Here is a 27,877-nt window from a genome sequence, read left to right on the forward strand (position 1 = left end):
ATTCTCTTCAATCCCTTAAGACAAGATTAGTCTAATTCTCTTTAAAACTCATTATGCAATGGGCAGGGCCAGTGAATTGTATGGAGCCTTTGCACTACTTCTGGGACAGAGCCAGCTTTATTAAATCACTTTTCTCCCAAAGAATATATTTTTCATAAGCAGTGTGCTATGATTATGAAATACTTAAGATTGATGTAGGAGGGACTGAGTCATAGTGGACTGTTTGATTCTGTGCCAGAAAATGAAATTACCATGTATGATTGTTCTGCTCAGTATCTTATTACATTACTTAACAAAAAAGTAGTGTCAGGAAGCAGCGCCTGTGGTAGTCTTCTCAAGCTCAGGGAAATATAGGGGAGAGAGGAGAGGACACAGACATAGTGTAGTATGTTAAATTGCTGATATTGGTAAATGAAGAAAAAATTGCACTTACAATTTTCTGGAGCTTATATTCAGCTCCAGATATATGTGCCTGGACGGTACAATCTATGTATATGATGATAATCATGATACACTCTCAGAGGCGTCTTCGGGGGGCAAGGGTGTTCTGGTGTCAAATAGTGCCAAAACTGGTATCCTCGGTGTATAGGAGGAGAAATAAAAACACAATATAGTGCTCTGTGTATGGTCTGGGATAAAACTAGGATAAAAAAGAGGAGGTATACTCACAAGTGGGGAGCAGAAGGAATATTGCTCAGTATAGGAAGCGTAGGTGGAATAATCCCCACCAAGGATATCACTTGTGAGTTCTTGATGTTAAAATTATGATGTTTAAAAGGATAGGCTGGGAGGCTCCAAAAGGTGTTGAACACATTGAAAAAGCCTTGCTAACAGGTGAAACGCGTTAGTGTTTTATACAGCTTTTTGCTATATTGTTTTTATTTTATTTATCTCCAATAAAGATAGTGCATTTAAGCAATTTTGAAGCCTCCCAGCCTATCCTTTTAAATATCATAATTTTATCATCAAGAACTTGAGGACTCGCAAGTGATATCCGTTCAGGGAAGTTCTAGCAGCCATATTACAAGCACTGATATCTTCCACCCCTTACTTACTTAACAAGAAAGGCCAACCTTCATTTGGAATGTTGACATTGAAAAGGTACCCCTGTTTCTTCAGTGCAGTGTCATTTAAGTTATACTCATACAGTTACAATAGAAGATTGGTTATGGGAAGTAGGATTAGAAATTGTCTCAGGTAAGGTTTACAGAAATTAGGAATAGTGGTGATGGGAATTGGACATGAACATAAAGTAAGGAGTTATGGTAGTTAGGGTTATACATAAAGTTGCATAAGAGTTATGAGTTATGTAATTTGGAGTTTAGGATTAAGAGCTAGGGTTAAGTTTTATGAGAATTAGAAATTAGAGATGTAGTGACACTTGATAAAAGCCCATGCTGTGGGCGAAATGTGTAAGTGTGAACAACAAGAACGGGGGGTGAGGGTATCCTATTTTAGTCTCTTTGATGTAATAAATGTAAAAAAAAAATATTTCATTTAGGTCAGATTTTCTGCATTGCTACTTTTTTCTAGAGGATCAGTATTCCAGCTGAATCCATTTGTGGGTATCACACCAACGTTTGTATCTCTGGTACACGCGCATTTTCATGTGTCTTATTATTTTATGATGTTTTTCTTTTTTTATAGATTGAAGTTGTGTATTTCACCAGATCTTTAAAACATCATACCCTCTTCAACCCTAGCCAAGGACTGTACGGCATCATGCTCTCTATTCTTGAGTTTTGAGCTCATTTAAGTCGATTACTTTTGACTTTTAATTTATCACCAGTTGTAACTACTTCACAATGTTTGCATTTATCCCTTATGTTTTCTGTGTGGATCACTTAACATCAAGGGATTCATGGATAAGCATATATGATTAGGTAGGTATTTCTGTAGTACAACTACATATTTTATTAATTCTAAAAAACAAAATTAAGCTCATAAATTATTATTGCATTGTTCTTTCTCATAAAAATCTAGAGAACATATAATAGTTAATAGAGATTAAATGGAATGGTTTGTCATGAAAAAAAATATCTGCAGAAGTAGGTTGTTGTATAAATTCAAGTTACTGAATTCTTTTTTTTAATTCAATTCTTGATTTTTGACTGACAAGGTAATTCAAAAAGTTACAGTATACAGAAATCCAGTATTACGAGGTTATCACAACGGAGGCAGAATTATACAGCATATTTAGAAAAACCCAAATTAAAAACATTGGAATAGTAGTGTAAGATAAACCTCAGAGAGCGCTCTTGTATCCACTCAGCCAGGTATTTTACTAAATTATTAAAAGAAAGAAAGAATTAATAAAAAAGGACCCCTTAACGTCATCCATAGATATCACTTTACTAGGAAAAGGTCATCGTGGGCTGTTGAGCAAGGGCTAGATGCATGCATTATCAGCAGGAGACAAATAAGTACACTTGTAATCCCATGAATACATCACTGGATAGAAGACATTAAGGAGGAGCCTTAAAAGGACAACATACAGAGATGGAAAAGAAGAGTGAGAAAAAGAGAAGGGAAGGGTTGGTCACTGTTGATGCGGTCAATCCTGAGAGGTCGCACCCATTTAAGGGGAGGGGGATGGTGGGGAACGGAGGGAGTCCACACGGTCAAGTTAAAAGATTCAAAGTAAGGTCATAATACAGTTTGAGAGAACACTTTGTCTGTGCCATGACACCTTTGTCACATACACACTAAATTATCACGGTACTCACGGTCTATACACGGTCCCCAGTGGGCATGTGCTGAGTCCAAGGCTGGGTCTGGGACTACCTTTTTCTGACAAGATACCCTGGCAATGCATCCTGCTAATGAAACAGCTAATGCCTCGTTTCCACTGAGCAGTTCGGTTCGGTTCGGTATGGTTCACTATTTTGGGTGTTTCCATTATGAAAGTGGCCCATACAACCGAACCATACCGCACCATTCAGGGTCCTGCTTCAGATGTAGGGCCATAGGAAATGGTACGGTTCGGTTAGGGCGGAGCTACTATACAATCCATTGATTGGTGGACAGGAAGAGCATTTTTTTTCTAAACCCCGCATGGCCCCTGAAGGTCTGACTTGCAGTGGAAACGCTCACCAGAATAGGCTGGACCATTCTAAACCTTCCAAACCCGAACCGATCCGCTCGGTGAAAACGAGGCAAAATGTGCCTCTTTTTTTCTTGCTTTTCATTTCTTTTGTCGATCTGTCATGTATAGCCTATCTTGGGGGCCTTAGGGGGGTCTCTACTCCAAGCTTGTTTGCCTATACAGATAGTCGCTGTCTACTCTAAAAAGCCTATTCCCAGTGCATATAGCATGCAAACATACTACACTACTGTCCTTATTGATATGCACTGTGTTCTTCCTGTCATTTTACCATACCATTTAAAAATTGTGCATGTCTTTACTAAATGTCCTTTCCCATATAAGAGATGTATCTTGACTCCCTTGTCAACTGCTGTTGGGGCATGACAAGCCGTTATGAATATTTTATGCACAGCAAAAATAAAAACATTTTTTTTAAAAAGAAATAAAAAAAAGAAAAGTGAAGCACATGTACCTGAAGGACTGGGGTTTATGGATATGCACAGTATTCTGAATGATAAAATCTCAGCCAACTACTAGGCCCTGGGGAAAATCCAGATTAGCGGAAAATTGAAAGGTGAACATATTTGTCCCTTTCCTTGATTGTTAATTTGAATTAAATAACTACTAAATTAATTTGCAGGCACAGTCTCATAGTAACACAACCAGTACAATAAGCTGCAGTGGTCATGGTGCTTGGAGCGTCCCTTTAATAAATAAATTAGTTAGAAGTACTTTTCTTTGTAGATGAGATAAAAGAGCAATATTATTTTTCACCACAAGATGGCATTACTAGATTTTAAGCATTTTAAACAAACATTGCAGAGAAGAGTGCAGAAACACACACACACACATACAGTAACACACACACACACACAAAATAAAACTGGATTAGGATTGATCAGAGTCCTAAACAGGTTCTCAGAGTGTGGCCCCTTGGGCTCTGTTACTGTTGTGTGTGTGGTGTCTGAGTTTTGTATGTATGTAGAAGAGACTGAGTGTTGTATTCTGTTCAAGGATAGATTTGTGAATTTTTTAATTTTATTTATCAGATCTCCAAAAATATAATGGCTTCATGTAGTTGATAGCTATATTTAATATTAAAAATCTTGACAGCTCTCCTTTAAGATCGTAGTCAAAAGGATGTGGACTAAACTGTCCTACTCTATAATGCCAAGGCTGGGTTAACATCTCACAAAACTAAAAGCAGCAATTGCCCCTTCCTACAATGCGTAAAAAGTAAATAAATCAATCTAGGCCGTTTTGTAGTCCTTGTTTGGATTATAGGTGGAAAGTAAGTGGCTCTTTATAACAATATTTTATTACTTTTCAAATAACCTGAGGTTTATAAGGAATGTAGAGGAGACAGCAATAGACTCCATGTGTCTCACCTCCATATGAAGTTTATTAAAATGAAACAAATATTAATTTGTTTTACGGGAAATCAGACCCTGAAAGGGGGAAGAATAATTTATTAAATAGATGCCTACAAACTCTAGGACACAGAAATGCTCAGCACAGTGAATGGCACTGCCTCTGTCAACAAATAACTAAACTAAACCTCCCAGAAACCTCTTCTGTGCCCATAAACCACTGCTTTTCAGGATGGATGGGATTATATCAGTTTTGCCTATTCTGTCACTTCCTATTCTGAGCAGAATTTGCTGAGATTTAAAGAAAATGCACAAACTCAAATGTATCTTATTTATTATTTCTGCATATTGTTATTTTGCATATTGTTAATGCATTATACACAAAATATATTCTGAAGGTTTCATTTTTTTTCCCCTCCCCTACAAAACCACTAATCCACCAAACCAGCATTGTTAGCCTTGTCCTTTTCCATAAATATTAACTGAGGACAAGGGTAACAATGCTGCTGCTGCTGCTGCTATATAAATTTTCTTACCTGCCCACCATTCTTTTCTTCACTGACAAAGCAAATAGGCTGTCTGTATAATGTATGTTATATTTCGAAAGCTGTGCAGGGAGATAGTTCTCTCACTAATTACTATAGATTAGTGAATGATCAATCATGTACAGATAGGGATTTAGAAGATTCTTTCTGAACGTGTTCAGTTTCACAGGATTTACCTGTCTACTACTGATTTTTTTTCTTCTTAGCATTTCATTTTTCCAGGACGTGGTTGTATTTTCATTGTATCTTTACCCATTTTTCCCTCCTCTTCCCAGGAACTTAAAGGAGCATTTGAAATGCCGAATAAACTTTAGCTTAAATATTTCGTTTTGCTGTATAAATAATGCCTCTGCAGTACCACTGCACAATTCTCTTCCATTTAGGAGATAAATCACTTTGTTTATGCAGCCCTAGTCACAGTTCCCCTAGCTGGCACAGCCTCCCTACACACAAAAAGAGCTCAAACTTTTTAACTTCCCTTATTGCACAGTGTGTTTAATTTAATGAATTGCCCTCTAGAGCAAGCAGTGGCCTCCTGTGTGCGATTAAATCTCAATTAATACAATAGGAGGTAAGAACTTCTAAAGTAAAAGTTTTTACACTTTTTTTGTTTTAAATAGTTTTTCATGGAGGTTGTGCGACCCTCAGGCAGGGGAGGTGTGGTTAGGGCTGCATAAACATAGTTTAATCCTAAAGGGCAATTTGTTTAGCAAATAGACCTGAGGTGCATGATCTATACACCAAAAATGCTTCATTAAGCTAAGGTTGTTTGGTGTTTAGAGTATCCCTTTTAAGGTGATTTATTAATAGTTTCTCCAGCATATAGTTTGTATCAAAAATGATGATCCCACATTGCAGTAGCAAAGAATAAAGTGGCATGCTAACTGACTGAACGCAAAGAGCATCTACCACCGGAGATGGTGTAAAGCTGACTTGGGAACAATCTGCATTTTAACACAAGCTGCTGATGGTGTGTCTTTACAGCATCAATGTTCACCACCACCCATTCTCCAGAATAGGGGTGCCCATAGGTAGATCCCCACATGTTGTAGAACTACATCTCCAATGATGCTTTGCATGTCTTTACAATTGCAAAGCATCATAGAAGCTGTAGTTTTAAAACATGTGGGGATCTACCTATGGGCACCCCTATTCTGGAGAATGGGTGGTGGTGAACATTGATGCTGTAAAGACACACCATCAGCAGCTTGTGTTAAAATGCAGATTGTTCCCAAGTCAGCTTTACACATTCAAGCTAAATTAAAAAAATACTGAATACTTAAAATGTTAAACCTTTAGTGCGTTTCATACATATTTACTAACAGAGTCTAATCATTGGGGTTAAATCATTAAACAGTGAATTATTAAGCAGAATGTAGAACAAAGCATATTCTAAACATTTGGGATTATTCACTAAAACCGTGAATTAGGAAATAAAAATTAAAAAAAAATGTCAAAATGGAGACCAAGGTAGCCGTTTTGGAATAATTCAATCAATGGCTTTCTATGATATGCGCATTAACATGTACTGAGTCAAGGGATCCCTGAGTTACTGCTTCCTCATTAGCATATGGACTCTCAGTGTTTCTTATTAGAAATTAGTGAGCACATGTTAGTGGAATAGAGCTACAGACATGATTTCAGGTAAGGGTATTTAATTCCTTTTGGAAATAAGAGCACACAGGACACATTGGTTGTATTTATTGAGCTGGTATACCAGCCTGGCAAGTTATTTTAACATGAGCTTTAATATACATTAATGTTGTCCGTGTACCTGTGAAGTGCCTTTAGAGCAGGGGTAAGAAACCTTAGGCACTCCAGATATTTGTGGACTACATCTCCCATAACTCTCTGACAGTCTTAATCATGAAAAATAATTATGGAAGATGTAGACCACAAACATCTGGAGTTCCAAAGGTTTCTTACCTCTGCTTAAGAGAGTAGGTTCACCAAAATGATTTCACTAAATATCTCATAGATGATTTGTCACTTTGAATTTTTCTTTTACTCTCTAAAAAAATGTAAACAAAGTTCCATAGACAGCATTTTTTTTCTATTATATTGTTGGATTAGAAAAACACAAATACACTCATGCAAGTTTTCTAAACATGAGAACGTTGTTCAACAACCTATGGCATTATGGCATACAGGAGTCTAGTGAATAATCCACAGTGTAATCTTAAAGGGACACTATAGTCACCAGAAAAACTACAGCTTATTGAATTTGTTCTGGTGAGTAGAATCATTACCTTCAGGCTTTTTGCTGTAAACAATCTTTTCAGAGAAAATGCAGTGTTTACATTACAGCCTAGTGATAACTTCACTGGCCACTCCTCAGATAGCTGTTCGAGATCCTTCCTGGGTCATGGCTGCCTAAAATGCATCCAAACATTCAGTATCTCCTCCCTCTGCATGCAGACACTGAACTTTCCTCATAGAGATTCATGGATTCAATTAATCTCTATGAGGAGCTGCTGATTGGCTAGGGCTGTGTTTGAATCATGCTGGCTCTGCCCCTGATCTGCCTCCTTGTCAGTCTCAGCCAATCCTATGGGGAAGCATTGTGATTGGATCAGGCTACCACTTCTGATGATGTCAGCAGACAGTTTTTTTTCTGAGTCTAACAGCATGCAGAGTTACAGCTTCAGGCTTGAATACAGTAAGATTTTGCTATATTTATTTAGGCATGAGGGGCCCTGGGGGCCTAGATGGTGGTTTTAACACTATAGGGTCAGGAATACATGTTTGTGTTCCTGACCCTATAGTGATCCTTTAAATCGATTCACTCAACTACTGAGCAATAAAGTCACTTCAAGCAGGTCGAATGGATAATGCCTGGTTAACACAAGCAATGCAATTACCTTTTTGGCAGAGACACAAGAAAGTCCCAGAAGCTTCTACACATGAGGCATTATTCTGGCAAGACTGTGATGAGCACAGTTCTATGGGGGTCTCACAATGAACACCAATGAATCCCACCATACTGCAATCACAAGTATATCTGCAAAACAGCACATTATTAAATTATATTAAATTCAGAAAATGAGACATTCTGACAACCAAGTTCTTTATAGTCTCATTCAAAGACTCACCCATTGATTTCATCCAAGCATTGACCACCATTAAGGCAAGGATAACTGGCACACTCGTCTACATTAAACTCACAGGAGTCACCATAGAAGTTTGAAGGACACGAACACGAGAAGGAGAGTCCAGAACTGTGGCAAGTAGCCCCATTTAGACACGGGCCTAATGAACATCCATTAAACTCCAGCTCACAGTCTCTTCCTGGAGAAAAGACAAAATTAGAAAACGTATGGCATATGATCCAACAGACTAGTTTATATCACAGAAAAGTGAAAATATATTTTTACTAAATACTAAATAGAAAGAATACGACAATAAATTAAACCAATTCAAAAGGTGATTAATAAAAAGTACAGTGCAGAAAAAAAATATACTTAGAACTTTAAATTTAAATTTGATTTTAAATTACCAATACATATTAAAAAATGTTTTTGAAAAATAAACTTACATACCAGCACAAATACAATCATAATATACTTCTAAAAAAAAGTTTGCACAAAATGTAAAATGAATGACACACTTTATAGGAGAAAATGAAAAAAAAGACTTGTACGGGGTTATCCACTAGGTGTTCAAATACTTTTTTTCTCAAATAAATTTCAAAAATTTGTTAATTTGTTAATTTTAGCGCCTATTTTCTGCTTACTTTCACAGACCATTCTCAATAGAGCTGTTCTAGAGGGGAAATGGCTAAAGCATCAACTATAATTACTCTTATTAACTCTTATTATTAAAATAATTTGTTGTCACTCACAGTTCAGAAATGTCCTTTCTAAACTGTATTATAGAAGTATAGTGTATTACGCGGCTGTATCCTCAGAGGAAAGTGCTACTAAACTGTTACTTTGTGTGGCAGGCGGGAGAAGACTCTTCATAACTTATTGGGGGCCATTCCAGCCTGCCAGCATCTATTTGTTTTCTACCTCTGCAGTTTTTTTCTGCTCTTTTTGCACTGGTTTTGGCTGTGGAATTGATGGTCAGGGCGGCAACTGAATTTTCAATTATTTTAAGTTAGATTGGTTAGTTGCCAGGTGCGCTGACTACTTAGTCAAGTTCGCTGCTTTGCCCAGTTTAATTTTTAGACTTGCCCAGTTTAATTTTTACTTTGGCCTGACTGTGTCACTGCTCTACTGAGCTCCAGGGTGATGAAGAGATGGAGGACAGGAGTGAAGTCAGGTTTCAATTGACTGGTTTCGATTGACTGTTTCCCCTTCAGTTGGTGGCCTGTCGGGGTGCCCTGACATAGCATCTTAGTGAGGTGCTGTGGCAAAGATCTCCCCTAGGATCCAATATGCCTCTGCATCAGGGGAGAGCAGTGGGGACTCTGCTGCAGGACTCTTGTGGTGTGAGGCATGTAGTTGAGGCCTGAGTGTGCCACTATAGTTAACAGTTATTCTGTATTACTATCATTATTTATTTGTCAGTTAAACATTGGATGCCTTTAATTATTGTTTATTAAAGCTTTTTTTTCCCCTTCCAATCGGTTGTCTGCGTCTCTTTGTTTAGGAAATTATAAGGTGGTGGAGTTTAGGCATCTTTTGATGTATGTAAATGCACGCAGTGACAATAGATCTATTCCTTATGGAAATATGCAACTGAAAACAACAATGCAATGATAATTAGACACAACTGACAGCTAGCTATCTGCCTTTGTGTGCTCTGCAGGAAATACTTGAAAACAAGAGAAACGTGAATGAATGCTTTGTGTTTAAATATTGTATAAATGATTTAAAAAAAAAAAAAATCACACAAGGACCATTCTTGAGGGTACAATTTCTATGATGTTGTTCACAAATGTCAGATAGGGATAAAACTAGCTATAACTGTTCTAGGATATTAAAAAGGAGAGAGTCAACCCAGGGAACAAACTGAGTTTCAATTCTGCATCTTGTATCCAACATCACCAAAGGTAGTGTGGACTTGGCACAAGTAGGCATTGTTATTTCTATGTGCAAATTAGTCTACTACCTGCAGCCAAAAAAATATTGCACAGTTGGCAATTCTGATATATGTGCATACAAGGACTATATAATAAAAAAACATATATTACATATTGATGGAAAATGAATTGTTTTACCTGAGCCATGCTTAGTGAATATTCCCCTAGACATACATGTATAAACCTATTGATGTATTGCAAAATGAGACATGGATCTAATAACATCCTGTGACCCACAGATATCTGGACAAGTCTTCTTTGATGGTCCCTTTGGTGTGAGATGACAAGGGAATCGAGGTTAAGAGCTAATTAAAGTCCCACAGGTATAACTAGCATACCTGGATATACCTTGCCTAGAACTCTCAACTGTGGTGTCAGAAGAGGGGAATTGTCATACATAAAAGCAAATAAAGAGTTAAAACCTTCGCCCTGGTTAGGTCCTTCCCCGTCAGCAAGGGTTACAAGCTAAATTCTTGTACTCCTGCTTCTGTCAGCATTTTTTTCTGCAGCAAATTCATGAAATGTTAGTTTTGCTTTAACCTTGTAGATAAGATTCTCAAGTTGTCCCTTTGTTTTCATGTTGTTAGGGACCAGGAAGCTGACAGAGGCAGAATGTAGATGCAAAACACCTTATTATCAATAGCAACAAATTAGAAAAACCAAAAGCAAAGTCCTGGAGGCAAGCAGCGGTCAGGCACCAAAGTGAGTAGTCAGACGAGCCGGAATCAGGAGAACGGAGAGCAGCGGAGTCAGGAACCCGGAATTCACAGGAAACAAGAAGTCTTCTGGGAAACAGGAAACCACGCAAGGGCAAGTATGTACTGGAACTTGATGCTTAAATAGGCTGCACTGATTAGCATAAGGGCTGGCTATTAACAACCAGATGAGTAACCGTGGAAACGGTAATGAGGGAGCTTTTGGCAGTTCCGAAATTCATGACTTCGGAACTTCGGTTCGGCACTTCCGAAATTCGGCACTTCGGCAATTCAGTTCGACACTTCCAAAATTCGGGACCTCGGTAATTCGGGACTTCGGCAATTTGGGACTTCGCAAATTCCCTACCCCTACCCCTAACCCTACCCCAGAACCCTAACCCTACCCATAACCCTAACTCCTAACCACCACAACCACTTACACATCTAGGGGTAGGGTTAGGGGTAGGGTTAGATTCCTGTCATCATTCACGTAATTTTCCCTCCCTCTCTTGTTTTGCCACTTTTCAGAAATCCGAAGCACTTCAGCACTTCCGAAATTTTAAACTTCGGCAATTCGGTTCGGTTTGGCACTTCCGAAATTCAGCCATTCCAACATTCAGGAGCATCCGAATGTCCGAATTGCAAAAATTTGTCTGAATTTACATTTGGATCAAAACGCATTGCACATGTCTAATACGATGTACGACGCATTAAACTTTTGAATGCTTATTGATTATCCATCTGAACTGGTGGGACTTCTTTGAGTATTTCCAGCAGCTGATTTTACACAGAGACAAGGAAAGCAGAAATGTGTTCGTGCATAAGTCCATGGGTTTACGAGACACTGTGGTGAATTTTCAGCAGCCTAACATATATATATATATATATATATATATATACACACATGCAAAGATAATGTTTGCTCTTACCATATGATATTATTACAGACAGACACATTTTAAATCATTAAAAACAAAACATATATTAGGTAAAAACATGTTTGAAAGGTTTTCTGTTTTTTTTTTGTTTTTTTTTACCTTCAACACAAAGAAAAGCTATTCATTCTCATATCACCTTTTTGTGGTTTTGGCTGATCACCCTCCTGTGCCTGTGAATTAGATTTTTATATACCGCTGATAGAGGTGAAAATTAAAAATACGGTTAGCAAATTTAATTTGCTCAAAAACTAAAGATATCGGAAATTGGGTGTGAGGATAGGTGGTAGTAATGAATCCACATGGGATGTCAAGATAGTACCTTTCTTCTGGCAAATTTATAGATGGGCTATCTAAGGTTTTGGGCTATCTAAGGTTTAAAGAATTGTCATGTATGTGGATTTGCACATTGGATACCACAGTGTAAAAAAGAAAAGAATATATTCATGAAAATGAATATATTTTTGTATATTTCCAGTAGTGGGCTTTCTTAATTAATGTGATCTATACATTTTGCTTAATTTTGTAAAAAAAAAAAAAAAAAATGTAATTATCAAGGAAGTGTACTGATCTCAAATGCATTAATTACTGGTGTGTTGGATGTGGCATTACTTACATCTGCTCTGAATTCTCCTGTTATGGCCAAGCAAGAATCAAGCCACAATCACACTTACTCGGGGATAGGGGTCAGTTACACACAAACTGTGCACGTCATCAATTTATATTGTGAGATAACAAAATATTAAGCTAGCTAATATTTGCTAACGATATGACTTGCACAATACATAGGACAGAGAAGTATTCTAAAGAGACAATAGAAAGACTTTCTCTTTCTAACTGAGCTTTAGAGGTTCCATCTTAAGAGTTTTTGCACAAACCAGTCGCTCACTAAAATATGAGATATGGGTCGGGCTTTGTTTGTTGTTGTTTTTTAAATGAATTGATATTCCCACATATTCCACCAGAATGTAAAAAGAAGGCATAATGCTTTTATAGGTCTTATATCTGATGTGGTGGAACTGAAAAGAATATCATGGGGAAATATATTTCTCTACCCGGTAAGAACTAGGATTAGAACAGTGGGGAACGTAAGTGGGGCTTGAGACTTGAGTTAAAGATCATTTCCAGTTTGCATATGTAGGATTGGTAACTGTCATGCCTTAATTCTGGTATCCTCTTACTTCCGGGTTCCACGGAGCTTAGCCACAGACCCTTATGACACGGTCTCCTTACTTAATGCGACCGCACCAGCTGATAGACGCTGGATTAATCAACTACGTACCGCACTCACGAACCGGCTACAAACTTCTCTGTGAAAGCCATCTGTTACCGGACCGGACTGGAAGACTACTCACGTCCCCTTCACCTCTCCTCATCCTCGACTAAAGCCTGAACTCTCTACATACATATCATTGGATACAACCGCCTCTGAGGAGAACTTGGGAACCTGTTTTCTCTTTACCGGAAGCTAAGTAACATTAACCTCTGTGATAAGAGTTACATATCTAAAGCCTTTATTGCCTGTTACCAAAGTCCTATTATCAACCAACCCAGCTACAGCTATCTTCAACCTATCCACTATTCAAGTTAGCTGCACCTGTCTTGCTTCAGATAAATGTTAATGGAACAAACTACTATAATTGCTTATCACCTAACTTGTTAACTCAACTAACAGACTCTAAATGATTCAGAACCTGCTAAATGCAACCGTTTATTATTTAAAGCTACAGTGCCTGTAATTCTGGACTTAAGCTACCGTTTATTATTTAAAGCTACAGTGCCTGTAATTCTGGACTTAAGCAACCGTTTATTCTTTAAAGCTACAGTGCCTGTTATTCTCGACTTAAAGTCACTATATCTTCTAATTGTACTAATAAATATTCAAGGTCTAAGAAATCTGCAGTTGTGTTCCTTCATAAACAAATGTTAAACGTGACAGTAACAAAGGGCATTATTTAATCAGCAAGGAAATATAAAATGATGTAGGGTATGCTCCCTCATAGATCTCCTTTGTTTTATTATATACATTAATATAATTTATTATTTTAGTATGGACAGAGAACCTCTGTCATACTAAATTCAAATAATGGTTGAAGGGTTCAGAACTCTGTAAACTTCATAATGCATCAGAACAAATATGTGTTACAATTAACAAAGATACAAGAAACATGTATGACTGTTGAAGTGTTACCTGTGTATTCGCGAGGGCACACACATTTGTATTGCCCAATTTGGTTTAGACATGTGGCTCCATGTTGACAAGGCTGGGAGACACATTCATCAACCTCAATGTCACACAAGGGCCCCTGATACCCAGGGACACAGTAACAGGCTTGTCTCTTTTCCTTCAATCTGCAGACAGCCCCATTCTTACAAGGATTCCACAAACACTCATCTTCTGGCGTCTCACAGAAGGTCCCTTTGTATCCCATAGTACAAAAGCATGTTGGCCCTTCTTCACCAACATAACAATCCCCACCATTTCCGCACATGTTCCTTGAACATCTCTCCATTGGGATTTCACAAAACTTTCCAGCATACCCTGTAGGGCAGCGGCACTCTTTGGTGTGGGCAATGGTGGAAACCTGGCACGTGGCATTCCATGGGCATGGATGAGAGATACAAGGATCGATGGTCTCTGAACAGTTCCCTTCAAGCTCACAAGGCAGGTCCACCGTGCACGGCAGAACAGGGCAGTGGACTGGTTTTCCAACACAAAGAGATCCTGCAAATAGAAGAGGCTGAATATATTACGTGATTTTATAATCCATCAACAAACATACAACAAATAAACATATGAAAATGGATTTATACTGAAGAGGAAAAATGTTAAATTAGTGCTTGTGGAGTTTTTATACAGCATATAATTTTATCATCTTATAAGTCCTTATGTTCTGTCGAGAGCATTCTCCTAAAAATTACCTCAATGCATCCGAGCTAATTTACATATTTATATATATATATATATACATATATATATATATATATTTAAATGCTTGCAAGCCTTTAGAATATGGGAAAACAAGGGGCTGGCTGCACTCACATGAACATGCTTAAGTGGGGTGCTGCTGGGGGCCAATAAGTACAGTAAGAATGAAAATCCAGCGCACTCCCTTATCTACTAAACAGCTACTTTGGTGCTGACAGATTTTACTAGTTTTATTAAAAACACTTAAAGGGACACTATAGTCACCTGAACAATTTTAGCTTAATGAAGCAGTTTTGGTGTATAGAACATGCCCCATGCAGCCTCACTGCTCAATCCTCTGACATTTAGGAGTTAAATCCCTTTGTTTATGAACCCTAGTCACACCTCCCTGCATGTGACTTGCACAGCCTTCCATAAACACTTCCTGTAAAGAGAGCCCTATTTAGGCTTTCTTTATTGCAAGTTCTGTTTAATTAAGATTTTCTTATCCCCTGCTATGTTAATAGCTTGCTAGACCATGCAAGAGCCTCCTGTATGTGATTAAAGTTCAATTTAGAGTTTGAGATACAATTATTTAAGGTAAATTACATCTGTTTGAAAGTGAAACCAGTTTTTTTTTCATGCAGGCTCTGTCAATCATAGCCAGGGGAGGTGTGGCTAGGGCTGCATAAACAGAAACAAAGTGATTTAACTCCTAAATGACAGTGAATTGAGCAGTGAAATTGCAGGGGAATGATCTATACACTAAAACTGCTTTATTTAGCTAAAGTAATTTAGGTGACTATAGTGTTCCTTTAATCGCATAAGCCTGCCACAACGTCTCAGGACCCTATTTAGCCTTGTACTGCAGAGAACTCGAGATGGAAGGATTTCCCCAAGTGAGTAGCTCATTTAGTAGACAGTTGGTTGTTAGAGTAGGACCTGCCAAAGATGGGGTACATTGACGTTGCGGCAGGCTTATGCAGTGTATGATCATATAATGTAACTAAACCCCCATTATTTTTTGCCATAATTAAATGTATGCATCTTTTCATATGGGGTATAATTACTTAATAGTGTTGTTGGTTGTTTTTTTTAACCCCTTAAGGACGGCGGTCATACTAAGCTTTCCTTAAAGTGGTGGTCTTAATGCCGGAGGATGGCATAGTACACCTAGCCGTCCTCCCGCCGCTTTGCACTTACCTGGACCGACGACCCACGGAGATCCTAATCGGGGGTTGTAACATAAGTATTTGACATGAAATGAAAGCCCTGTTTCTTCTGAACAAAATGATATATGATAAGTGTGGGTACACTTAATATGAAAAAGGTGAATTACGGTTGAACAAACATATAGCGCAAATTCCAGGTTTTTTTTTCTACGTTTTGTTTTGAACACAACTTGTACAATTGCCTCCGTCCTTAAGGGGTTAAAGAGCAAAGAAGTAAACTCTTAATTTAGCACCACGGACAGAAAATCCAGTCCTTATGCATCTTTTTGTATCACTAGTATATCTACATCTTCAGCAAAGTAACTCTAAAATCAACACCTTCTCAAGTTCAAGAAAGGTTTGTGCTCCTTTCCACACAGACCCTCCATCTCTGCTGTTCCAAGTAATAGCACCTTCTATAACAGAAAGTGTGGACATGAGATGCCATAGTTCGTCTTTCCTAATACTCAGCACTGCATCCCAGCATAGCAATCATGAAGGACAGTACAGAATGGACACAGACCTGTACTATACCAATCACACAATTTGGCAAACATGATAAAAGGGGAAGGAGTGAAGAGAAATATATAGAAGGGTAACAAAATAATGAGCATTATGGGAGATCTACTCCACAGGGTTAGACATAGATGCTGATAGATACATACATACATACATACATACATACATACATACATAGAGACAGGCAGCAAGAAATATAAAAAGGAAGAGTGGAACAATAAACACACCAGATGGGTCCAGAACAGCACAAAAGATAGAGAGATGTCAACAAAATACAAACAAAACCCCATACATGCTTTTTAATAAGGGAAGTACTAATGTGAGCGCGGCCATGGCCGCGAATGTGCACTAGGTCTCCTCCACCGTCTGACGTCGGTAAGGGAGGAGCGAAGGTGGAGCACGAACCAGCTCAGAGGACATCGTGCTGGAATCAGGTAAGTGAAAGAAGGGTTTTTTTAACGGGAGGGGAGCCACGACGGAGGGGGTCACTGTAGAGAGCTAGAGTGCCAGGTAAACAGCTTTGTTTTCCTGGCACTATAGTTTCCCTTTAACTCATTTGGACTCTTAGCGAACTGTCTCATTTTGATTGGAACAAGATCTCAGAATAAATCAACTATGTAACGTTAAAACTACATTCAATGCACAAACTATTATACCTATGCTACATAATTATTGGTCTTTTAATACATCTCTTAATGTATGTACAGTAATGTCTGTACTCCATAGTTCTAAAAGGGTACATACAAATCACAGGAAAATGGCTTTCTCCTTATATTAGGGCACTAATGTAGTTAGCAGCTTCGCTATCTATTTAGTTACCATAGAAACCTGTTGCAACCTATCAAAATCATTGCCATAGTAACTGGCGACACAAAGGCAGAGCAGCAGACTTTCCTATCTTTGGATAGCAATTCTGTTTGTCCTACATCCAGATAAACATGCAAACAAGATGTGCCACACTCCCAGGAGAAAAAAATGGTGTTGTGTGATATTTTTAACCTTTTCCCACAAAATGAGCCAGCATAAAAGTTGTAACTCTATCTTGCAGTGACATGTCAAAAATATCCCTGTATCTTTTTGTAATATGCTATTTATTTTTATTTGCAATTTTTATTTTGGAGAATAGGAACTTGCACCTCTTTTCAAAGTCTGAATGAAGAAATGCATTTCCATGTAGCACCCTGTGAAGTTAGTTTACAAACTGCCATTAAATCGCTGTGGCTGATATTTTCTATTACAATTAATTCACTTTTTTTTTTAAATTGTAAAATTCTTTATTTTTTTTTTCGTGCTTAGCAATAACATAGGATATGCGATACACACTGTTCAAACAACCATAGCATAATATAGCACATAAAATAAAGTGTATGTATATCAGCACACATTTTTAAATTGTAAAGGGGAAGACAAGATGAAGTTAATAAGACATATAGTCTATAGTCAGGTTAGTCATCTGTGTTTTAACGATAAACATTATATAGCTTCAGACTCAGGTTGTATATGTAACTCGAGGGATATACCATCCTAAAAACAACAGAGTAAATCTCCCAGGTGCCCCCTATTCGCTTAAATGCGATGCTATGAGGGATTGGCGAGGCTGGGTATCCGAGGCTTGGTTAGCCATATCTCTGGCTGGATTTCGAGTTCCCCATGGTACCTCCTGCTTACGATGCTTTCCTGTTTGGGACTGCTGAGTGGCATACTTCTGTGCCACTATGCACTTATGCGAGGTGCGTTGCTTCTTACGCCACCATGATGGGACCTTCATTGCCTTCGGCAGCCTGAGAAACTCAGCCTGTGTCTGCTCCTATTCTCGTGCTGCCTTGTGTTCAGGCATACCGTGCCATTTCGGGCGTCCGGGCCTAGTGCGAGCATGTGTTAGGTTCTGGATGCTCCTTGAGTCTTCTAGCATTTCCCCAACTTCGGCTTGACTCTGTGGAGCAGGGTACACACTTAGCCGCCATGTTGAGGCTGCATGGACAGCCTGAGGAAGAGCTTCCCAGTTGGGGTGTGAAGATGCTCCTCGAAGGTAGAGATCATTTGGCTGTTGCAGGACATGTGGGTGTAGTCTGTGTTCCAGCTTGCGCCAGAAATCTTCAAAGAGCTGGTCCAATTTTGTCAGGGCATTTTGCGTACTGTTGTCGGGACCAGCAATATGTGCTGTGTCCGCCATCTTAGGTGAGTCGCTTCTTGCTCTCTTTGTGCCATCCCTCACTTTGGCAGTATAGGGGTCCTCTTCCCTGGATGGACCAGGATCAACCCCGCCGGTCCAAGGAAGGGGGGATAACAGGGAATGCTCATGTTGAAAGCTTCGGGGTGCCTCTGGGATGGGAGATCGACCATTTCTCCCTCCCCATGCGTGCAAGGCCACATGATCCGATCCACCAAGCTGAAAGTGAGTCTTGATCGGTTCTTGGGTCACCCCACTGTTTGTCCTCTGTGGTAAGGACCCGGTGGGTTGCTAATGCCGTCTCAGGTCTCGATAAAAAGGCTGAAATAGACTTTAATTTTCAGGATTGTGTGGGAGCTCGTGTCAGATACGTCTATCCGCCATGATGGTAAAGCTCCACCCCAATGAATTCACTTTTTATATGTTCTACTTCTACCATGTAGTACATAGAAATATATGTTACATTACTACGCTGTAATAGCTAAAACCTGTTCGTTTCTTTATAGATAATAGTGTTTTACTTTTTCCTCCACACTCTGACATCAGTGAAGAAAAAGGGAGATTGAGGCAGTTAGGGTTAGGGACCATTCCCTAATCATTACATATCATGTTGCTGTTTTGTTCTATGCAGTTAGATATTCCATGGATGCCTGTAAACAAATTGGGAAACACAACATATCACACTGAACGGACAATTATTAACTAGGGCCAAAAAAACACATTTTATTTTTATTTTATTTTGCCCTTAGCCAGGTTATGGCCACTTACGGCTTTGTAAAGTAGGAAATATTGTAAATTGCATATGGTTTGTTTGTGATTAGTTACCGGTTGAGGATGACGCAAGCCCATGTGTTGGGAAGGGCTTTATTGTGGGTTTATGTAAGCACTGTCTTGAGTAAAAATTAGTTTTGTAATTGTCTCTATAAGCCTCCCCTTCTTTTGGGATCCAATCACCATCATTATCCCTCCTATTCCTCAGAGATACATTGATTACACATGCCTCTAGAACACCAGAGGTTTTTTAAAAATCAATAACATGAATAAACAGCAGACATTCACTTGTATATGGAAGTTCGAAAGCAGCAATCCACTCTTTAGTACATCAACCGAGCTCAAAAGACAGTTGATTTTGGACCCAGAACCATGGTCAGCAGTAACAATACAACATTTCTCAAAGGAGAGTCCTCTGCTCACAGCTTAGTTAATAAATATTAAATAGCGTAGTCCTATACTAGTATCCTAACCCTATGATTAAGTATGGACATTCCGCACAATAAGCATGAGGAGGAGGTGTTAGGGGTTGTTTGTCAGGTTCACGTACAATATCCATTATGTTTGTGTTTTTATGGATTCATAATAAAGCAGATTTCATATAGATTTGGACCACATTACTTTATTAATTATGCTGTGAACAGAGGGATCTCCCTTGAGAAATTTTAAATATCAATAGTTCAAAATGGACAAAAAGTCACCAGCACACACAAACAAGTGGCAGTAATGTTTTCGTCAAGTGGAGGGTGAACGGTAACCCTGGTTTTGCTAATACTAGAGAAACATCATAACTGAAAGGTCCAGCATGCTTATTCATTTCGCAGTGACTAGCACTCCAATATATTGGGCAAAAGCAGACATTGAGGGCAGCGATGTATAGATCATGCCTCTGCAGTCTCACTGCTCAATTCTTTGCCTTTTAGAAGTTAAGTCACGTTTGTTTCTGTTTATGCAGCCCTAGCCACACCTCCCCTGGCTGTGACTCACACAGCCTGCAGGAAAAGAAATGGTTTCACTTTCAATCAGATGTAACTTATTTTAAAAGTTTTTATCTCCTGCTCTGCAAATTGAACTTTAATTACATACAGGAGGCTCCAGCAGGGTATAGAAAGCTATTAACAGAGCAGGAGATAAGAAATTCTAACTTAAAAAGAATTTGCAATAAAGGAAGTGTAAACATCAGATGACTCTTTACAGGAAGTGTTTAGGAAGGCTGTGCAAGTCACATGCAGAGAGGTGTGACTAGGCTGCTTAAACAAAGTGATTTCACTCCTAAATGGTAGAGAATTGAGCAGTGAGACTGCATAGGCATGATCTATACACCAAAACTGCTTCATTAAGCTAAAGTTGTTTTGGTGACTATAGTGTCCCTTTAAGCCAAAGTAGGTTGAACATGGCCCTGATTTATTTAAATATGAATATACATCACCAATATCCACAAGAAGAGTAAGTCACCAAACCTATCGTTTCAAGCAAGTGCATGGCATGTCAAGAAAACATATCACTTTCCTAGAATGAGCAGACCAGCAGAAGATATATGCATTACCAAAACATGTAAAACTGAGGCCTGGGAATGTCCTGGAAGAGCATCTAGCTTGAAAATGCAATTACACAGATTTCCTATAAAAATAAAACGACTTTGTGAAATCAAAATTGTCTCAAAACATTGAGGTGACACCGGACGCACATTACATGGGCTCCGTGTAGAAACGAGCACTCTCTAACGAAAAAACACCCACAGCGACCCGAAAACAACGGCAGGCTTACCTATGGGGCGCAAAAGTAAGAAGCTTTAGCCGGATAAGCCCAAAACGAGCATGAACATTGGGGAACTCCTGCGACGAACGCATGGCGCGAGCGGACCCAAGATGGCCGCCGACTATGCAGACTACTCAGATTCCTCAGGTGAATCTCTTCTGGACAGGGAGTCACCTCCCATGCCACGTCCCTACCATACCCAGGCACTACCACAGAGTGCTGACACCCAGCCTGTGACAACAGCCACCCTAAAGGAACTACTAGCAGGCCTCCAGAAAACGCTGCAGGCCGACATGGCCTCCCTGCGCTCTGAACTCATGGGCCTGGTGGGACGCATTGAGACCGTGGAAACAATGGCCATACAACAATCCACACAGATCACCTTGCTGGGGAAAGAAATACAGCGTCTGCAAAAACAGCAGACAACCTTTGAACAGAGGTTTGCCCTCATGGAAGATGCACGGCGCCGAAACAACATCAAGGTACGAGGGGTTCAGGACGAAATCCCGGCAGGGGAATTACCGCACATGATGCAGAGACTGCTCTGTGCCCTACTGACCCCCAAACAGGCTAAGAACGTCCACATAGATGGGACTTTTAGGATTCCAAAGCCACGTCAAGCACCTGTAACCACCACTGGAGACATAGTGGCACGACTTACCTGCAACAAAGATAAGGCAGCAGTAATGGCGGCACTAAAAGGAATGTCGCCATATGGGTTCGAAAATATGTCTCTGACGTTTTACAATGACCTCTCCGGAGACACACTCAAATGGAGACACTTCCTGCGACCCTTCACAACAGCACTTAGAAACGGTGACATTCCATACAGATGGAAACTACAAATCACACAGGGAAACATCACCCACGAGATCCGAGATATGGATGAAGCAGCTGCCATGCTGGCAACACTGGGCCTCCCGAAGGACTCACTTCCCGGGCCTAGCACAATAGGGGCCACAAAGCCGCCGCATGTTTGGGACCCAGCAAGAATCACCCCTTTTATCCCGGCAGATGGACGTGCCACAGAAGCAACCTGAGCAGATCGTTTTTTTTTTTTTTATATTACTTGCTTTATTAGTTAAAACCTGTTCATGTATATATGTTTATGTTTACGTTGACTATATAGCCAACAGACACTGACATGGGTCACTATGGCCCGACAACAGAGAACCCATAATCTCTCCCCCCCGCCTCTACACCCCAGGACAACTCCGAACCCACTTAAACTATACCCAGAGGTGTAAAATCTCTGAGGCCCAGCAAACCACCCTGATATTGATGACGCACCAACCCAAAACAAGCGCTCCGGAATTGACGCAGTCTCCAGCCTACACACTATGCTATCCCCTAACATTGACCTCCCACATGACTTAAGGAGCATAATGAGGCCCATACAGAGGCCACAACCCAGCCGGCATAGGAAACACGGGACCGACACGTCCATAGCCCTGACAGCCCACACCACTTAGAGTACACTAGGGCCTAAGACATCTTATTATGCACAACCCTTTAGAACCCCTTTGACATCTAAAGATATTAACGCCACTTAAGCTACTAAGCACTCGTAAAACACTAGCCTTGGCTCCTCAGCCGAGCACAAGCTTTCTGTCCAACATACGCGTTGTTATCTCAGCTGCGGAAACACATTACACAGCTATGTTTCTACTTCAATGTTATGTTAGATTTAAAAATCTAAAATGTGCTTGAGACAATGGAGGGACAGGGCACTGCTACCCCACCACCAGGGCACAAAGGTCACTAGGCACCACTCTCCCCTGGCGATGACTTAACCGCCATATCGCACAGTTCTCCTACTACCACGGCGTAAATGTTAAAATGCGCTGTTCCCCTGTCACCCTGGCAATGCGGTTACATCACACTGACCGCCTCTTACTTAGGCACAGGCAATACCAAACCACAACTGGTAATATCAACTAATGACATGCATATTTTCTCCGCAGAATCCCGGAACCCTAAGTGCCGCCTCTGCCACTGGGACATAGCGACCCGACAAATGACCGCGACTAAGGTAACGCACTCACGGCTCGAAGGGGACGGGAGGCGAGATTTATTCCCCCTCCGGACACCTCCGATCCGACTCACACAACCTACTCGTGACAACCCCCCAATAACGGCCGAACCTGCTCCCCCCCCCCCATCGGGACAGCAGACCACCCACGAGGGAATAGGAACAGGACTGCAACGACACGCAGGTACCTACACCCCCTCAACCTCCGCCCCCGCCACACCTGGCAGCTTAGGTATAAGACCAGGAAACACCCAACCCTCACCCCTATCAAGAGGCGAACTCCTGACCTCGCACACAAAAGGACCTGACTCCCCAACTATAACAACCAACATAGATACAGACAACACTTCCATTCAAGAACCACACATACACCCCCCCCGACCCACTCCACACACAACGGGACAACATGAACACCAAACTGACATGCGTATCTATCAACTGCAAGGGCCTCAACAACCCCGCAAAAAGACATAAACTAATGAGGTGGGCAAACGCAGACATTATATTATTGCAAGAAACCCACTTCACACAGGCCAAACCATTTCACCTCATTAATAGACACTACCGAGAATGTCACACGGCAAACTCCCCCACGACCAAACAAAATGGAGTTGCAATCCTGATGCGAAAAACTTGCCCACTCAACACCAAACAGATACTGAAGGACCCACAAGGTAGATTCATCACACTCACGGGTCAAGCAGGACACACCCGCTACGCCATAACCTCACTATATGCACCGAACACCCCGGATAAAAACTTCTGGGACACGTTCCAAGCACACTTAGCCTTAACCCCAGGCCACCTCAAAATCGTAGGTGGCGACTGCAACGCCACACTATCACCGACAGTAGACAGACTACGAACCCAAAATCTTCCGAACCCAACACCCAAAATAGACAGACTTCTACAAGACTTCGTGCTCAGACGGGGACTTGTAGACGTATGGCGCCTGCTCCACCCAACCACTAGGGATTACACATTCTACTCCCATCCCCACAACTCGTACTCCCGCATTGACCTATTTCTGATATCACCCCCCCTTACACACATGACCCAATCGGCTGACGTAGGCAACATCACGTGGTCGGACCACGCGGACATCACACTATCAATCAAGGTCCCAGACGTAGCAAAACCATGGTCCTGGAAACTTAACCCCACACTACTACACAATCCGTTGATAACAGAAGCTATCCTAACGGAACTGACGAACTACTTCACGCTGAATACACCCACGGCACCCTCACCAAGCATACTATGGGCTGCCCACAAGACGGTTCTAAGGGGGAAAATCATAAGCCTAGCATCGCACTTGAAAAAAACTCAACTAGCTGAGTTAGCAACAGCCCTAACAAACCTTAGGTCCCTAGAAGCAAGCCACAAACAAAACCCCACGCAAGACATCCTCACAAAAATAACAGAATGCCGCACCGAAATTAAGAACTTCATGACCAGAGACACACACAAAGCCATGCAATGGACGAGACAAACCTACTATGAAAAATCTAATAAGGCCGACACCCTACTAGCCAGGAAACTGCGAAACAGGGCGGACCGAAAACAAATAGACACAATACAATCACCGGACGGCACCAAACACCATACGCCGTCTAAAATTGGTGAGGTCTTCCAAAAATACTTTTCCACACTATACGACCACAGCCCCAACGCCCGACTACATCCCGAACAGACTAAACAAACCATAAACAAATACCTACAGAAAATACCCTTACCAGCCTTAAAAACGATATCCAAAATCGGTCAACCAGTCACCGTCGAAGAAATCGCCAAAGCCATCAAAAGCACTAAACCCAACAAAAGCCCGGGCCCGGACGGCTTCACGGGACTCTATTACAAAACCTTCCCTGCCATCCTCCTCCCCCACCTTTGCAACCTCTTTAACGCAATACTACAGGGAAACCCCATATCTCCCGACATCCTAAGAGCAAACGTGTGCCTTCTTCCCAAACCAAATAAAACCCACCTAGACCCAAGCCACTACAGACCGATCTCCTTACTTAACGTTGACATAAAACTACTAACCAAGCTACTTGCAGACAGGATAAACCCCCACATACATAAACTTATACACCCTGACCAAGTGGGTTTCATACCCTTTAGACAGGCGTATGACAACACAAGACGGACCTTTGACCTCCTATGGACGACCTCACACCGACGAATTCCCACCCTATTCCTATCCCTAGACGCCGAAAAGGCATTTGACCGATTATTATGGCCTTTCCTCTTCGCCACCCTACACAAATTCCGGTTCCCAGACCCAATCCTGAACGTGCTCAACACTTTATATTCCGCACCGGTAGCAAACCTCCTCATCCCAAATGCTCAACCTCCCTGTTTTCGCATCTACAACGGGACGAGACAGGGCTGCCCCCTCTCCCCACTCCTGTTCGCCCTCTCATTAGAACCCCTACTCCAAGCCCTACGCCTAGACCCAACAATAAAGGTAGTACACATCAGAGACGAAGAATATAAAGTGGCGGGCTACGCAGACGACCTACTCCTCTCCGTCACAGACCCGACAAACTCACTCCCGTCCTTACTACACACCATACATGAATACACACAGGTCTCAGGCTATCGCCTTAACCTAGACAAAACGGAAGCACTCCCAGTACAAATCCCCCAGGAGGAGCTAGACACGCTAAAAATAAACTACCCATTCCGCTACAACACCACACACATACACTATCTAGGTGTCGACTTACCAATAGATGTCTCCCAGACATACCGACTCAACTATTCCCCTCTACTGCTAAAAGCGACGGCCGACCTGAAATCATGGGAATCCCACTCTATCTCTTGGCTAGGAAGGGTAGCATGTATAAAAATGAATCTCCTACCGAGATTTTTATACTTATACCAGGCGCTACCAGTTCAAGTAGTCACCAAATACTTTAAACAATTACAAACACAAATAGATCGCTTCATCTGGGCCAATAAGCGAGCCAGGATACGAAGGGACATTCTCTACCTCCCGACACGATCCGGAGGACTTGGCCTACCCCACTTTCTCCATTACTTCCATGCAGCACAACTTGCGCAAATCAAGGCACTGCACGCCCCCATAGGGTTGAAAAGATGGGTAGACCTTGAACATAACCTATTTGGCCAAGATTTCCCCTCCCTCTATATTTGGGTCCCAAAACAAGCAAGACCACAACCCCCACCCACCACTCCAGCACTTGACACCTCCATTACACTCTGGAACAAACTCTCTATAAAACATGCACTCACAACAAACCCCTCGCCCTTGACACCAATCCTGAGAAATGAACACTTCATACCGGGCATGACCCCAAAAGACTTCGCTCACTACGAAGACAATGACCTCGTCAGAACATATCAATTCTTTCGGAACCAAAAAATCATTGCATTCACAGACTTACCTCAAACCAGACCACTCACCACACACGACTTCTTCCGCTACCTGCAAATCAAAAATCTCCTAGATACCCCCTCATATAAACAAGCCGGCCTTACACCCCTCACAGCCTTCGAACAGGCATGTATACATGCCCCCATACAAAAAAGCCAGATCTCCACAACCTACACACAACTGCTCAAAACGACAGGGACCCGACCACCAGGGTATGTCATAGCATGGGAAAGGGACCTGGGACCACCCGCAGACCCTACAGACTGGAACGCTATATGGGAAGCCACAGCGACAGTAACAATATGCGTAACACATAAAGAGCAGGCATACAAAACCATGATGCGCTGGTACCACACACCGCTAAAACACAAACAAATGGGACTCTCCACATCGGATAGATGCTGGAAGGGGTGCGGACAACAAGGAACGTACTACCACATGTGGTGGGAATGCCCATACATCGCACAAATCTGGACAGACATAGTGGCCCTGGCCTCAAGAGTCCTACACGACACCATCCCAAGGGACCCGTGGCTGTGGCTACTATCCAAACCACTAGAGGGCACACCACGAGCTCATAACAAACTACTGCCCAAACTAGCCTTAGCCACTAGGAGAGCTATAGCCTCCCACTGGGGTGCACCCACAACCCCATCACTCACCGACATAAAAAAAAAAAATGAACGAAGCCAGATCCATGGACAGTTTATCAGCACTCATTCACGACACCACAACTCATTGTGATAAAATATGGGACATGTGGCTCATGGAACCTACCACCGCCACTTAGGGGAAATATCTATGGTTATTAAAAAAATTAAACAAACAATTTAAAAATGCGAACCAGAACGATTGGAACCCAAGTGCCACATATCACACTTTAAACCAAACCTACCCCTCCCCACCTATAAGGTAATCAAAGTGAAGTGAGAGTAAAATGTAAATATTAGCCCTATCAGTACATGATGGATCACACCCGGCCCCTCAGCTCACACACCCCTTGTGTACTAAGAGAACTATGGGATTGGTTTTGACAGGTGCGAAAATGGCCCCACGGTCGACTGCTATGAACACGGAGTAATACAACCAGCACAGACGAAAGTCAACCCAGATCAGAGACATGTACTAGACAGAAAGACTTGTCAACTCGCTCCCCTACCTTTGTACAATCACACGACTTGGCTGTTCTTAAATGTAGAATCACAATTTGAGTCAACACCAACAAAATACACAACCTACAGGTCAGGGACGCCTACTCCCCCCCCCCCCCACGACCCCACCGGAGACTCCAAAGTAGGGAACCCCCGAAACACGCCCCATCCTTGAACTGGGCTCCATCCCCTCACACCCTTTACGTTTTATTTACTGTTCCTTGTGCTGCGACAAGGAAATATGACCGTACATATATGCTTGTTCATACTTACTGTTGTTTTTTGTACACTTAAAATG

At 41.3% G+C, this 27,877-nt stretch overlaps 1 protein-coding gene across 2 annotated transcripts in view; it reads right to left on the bottom strand.

Annotated features, from left to right (window-relative positions):
- The window catches only part of CRB1 (crumbs cell polarity complex component 1), a 62,844-nt gene that overhangs the window by 28,013 nt on the left and 6,954 nt on the right, over positions 1-27,877 (bottom strand). For both annotated transcript variants that reach the window (XM_063426087.1, XM_063426086.1), the window contains exons 2-4: positions 13,848-14,381; positions 8,093-8,288; positions 7,862-8,001 (exon numbers count right to left, since the gene is read on the bottom strand). In XM_063426087.1, coding sequence (XP_063282157.1) covers positions 7,862-8,001; positions 8,093-8,288; positions 13,848-14,381 — 870 coding nt within the window. The remainder of the gene's footprint in view (positions 1-7,861; positions 8,002-8,092; positions 8,289-13,847; positions 14,382-27,877) is intronic.

The sequence above is a fragment of the Pelobates fuscus genome, chromosome 7, assembly GCF_036172605.1.
Source record: "Pelobates fuscus isolate aPelFus1 chromosome 7, aPelFus1.pri, whole genome shotgun sequence".
NCBI classification, from domain to species: domain Eukaryota; kingdom Metazoa; phylum Chordata; class Amphibia; order Anura; family Pelobatidae; genus Pelobates; species Pelobates fuscus.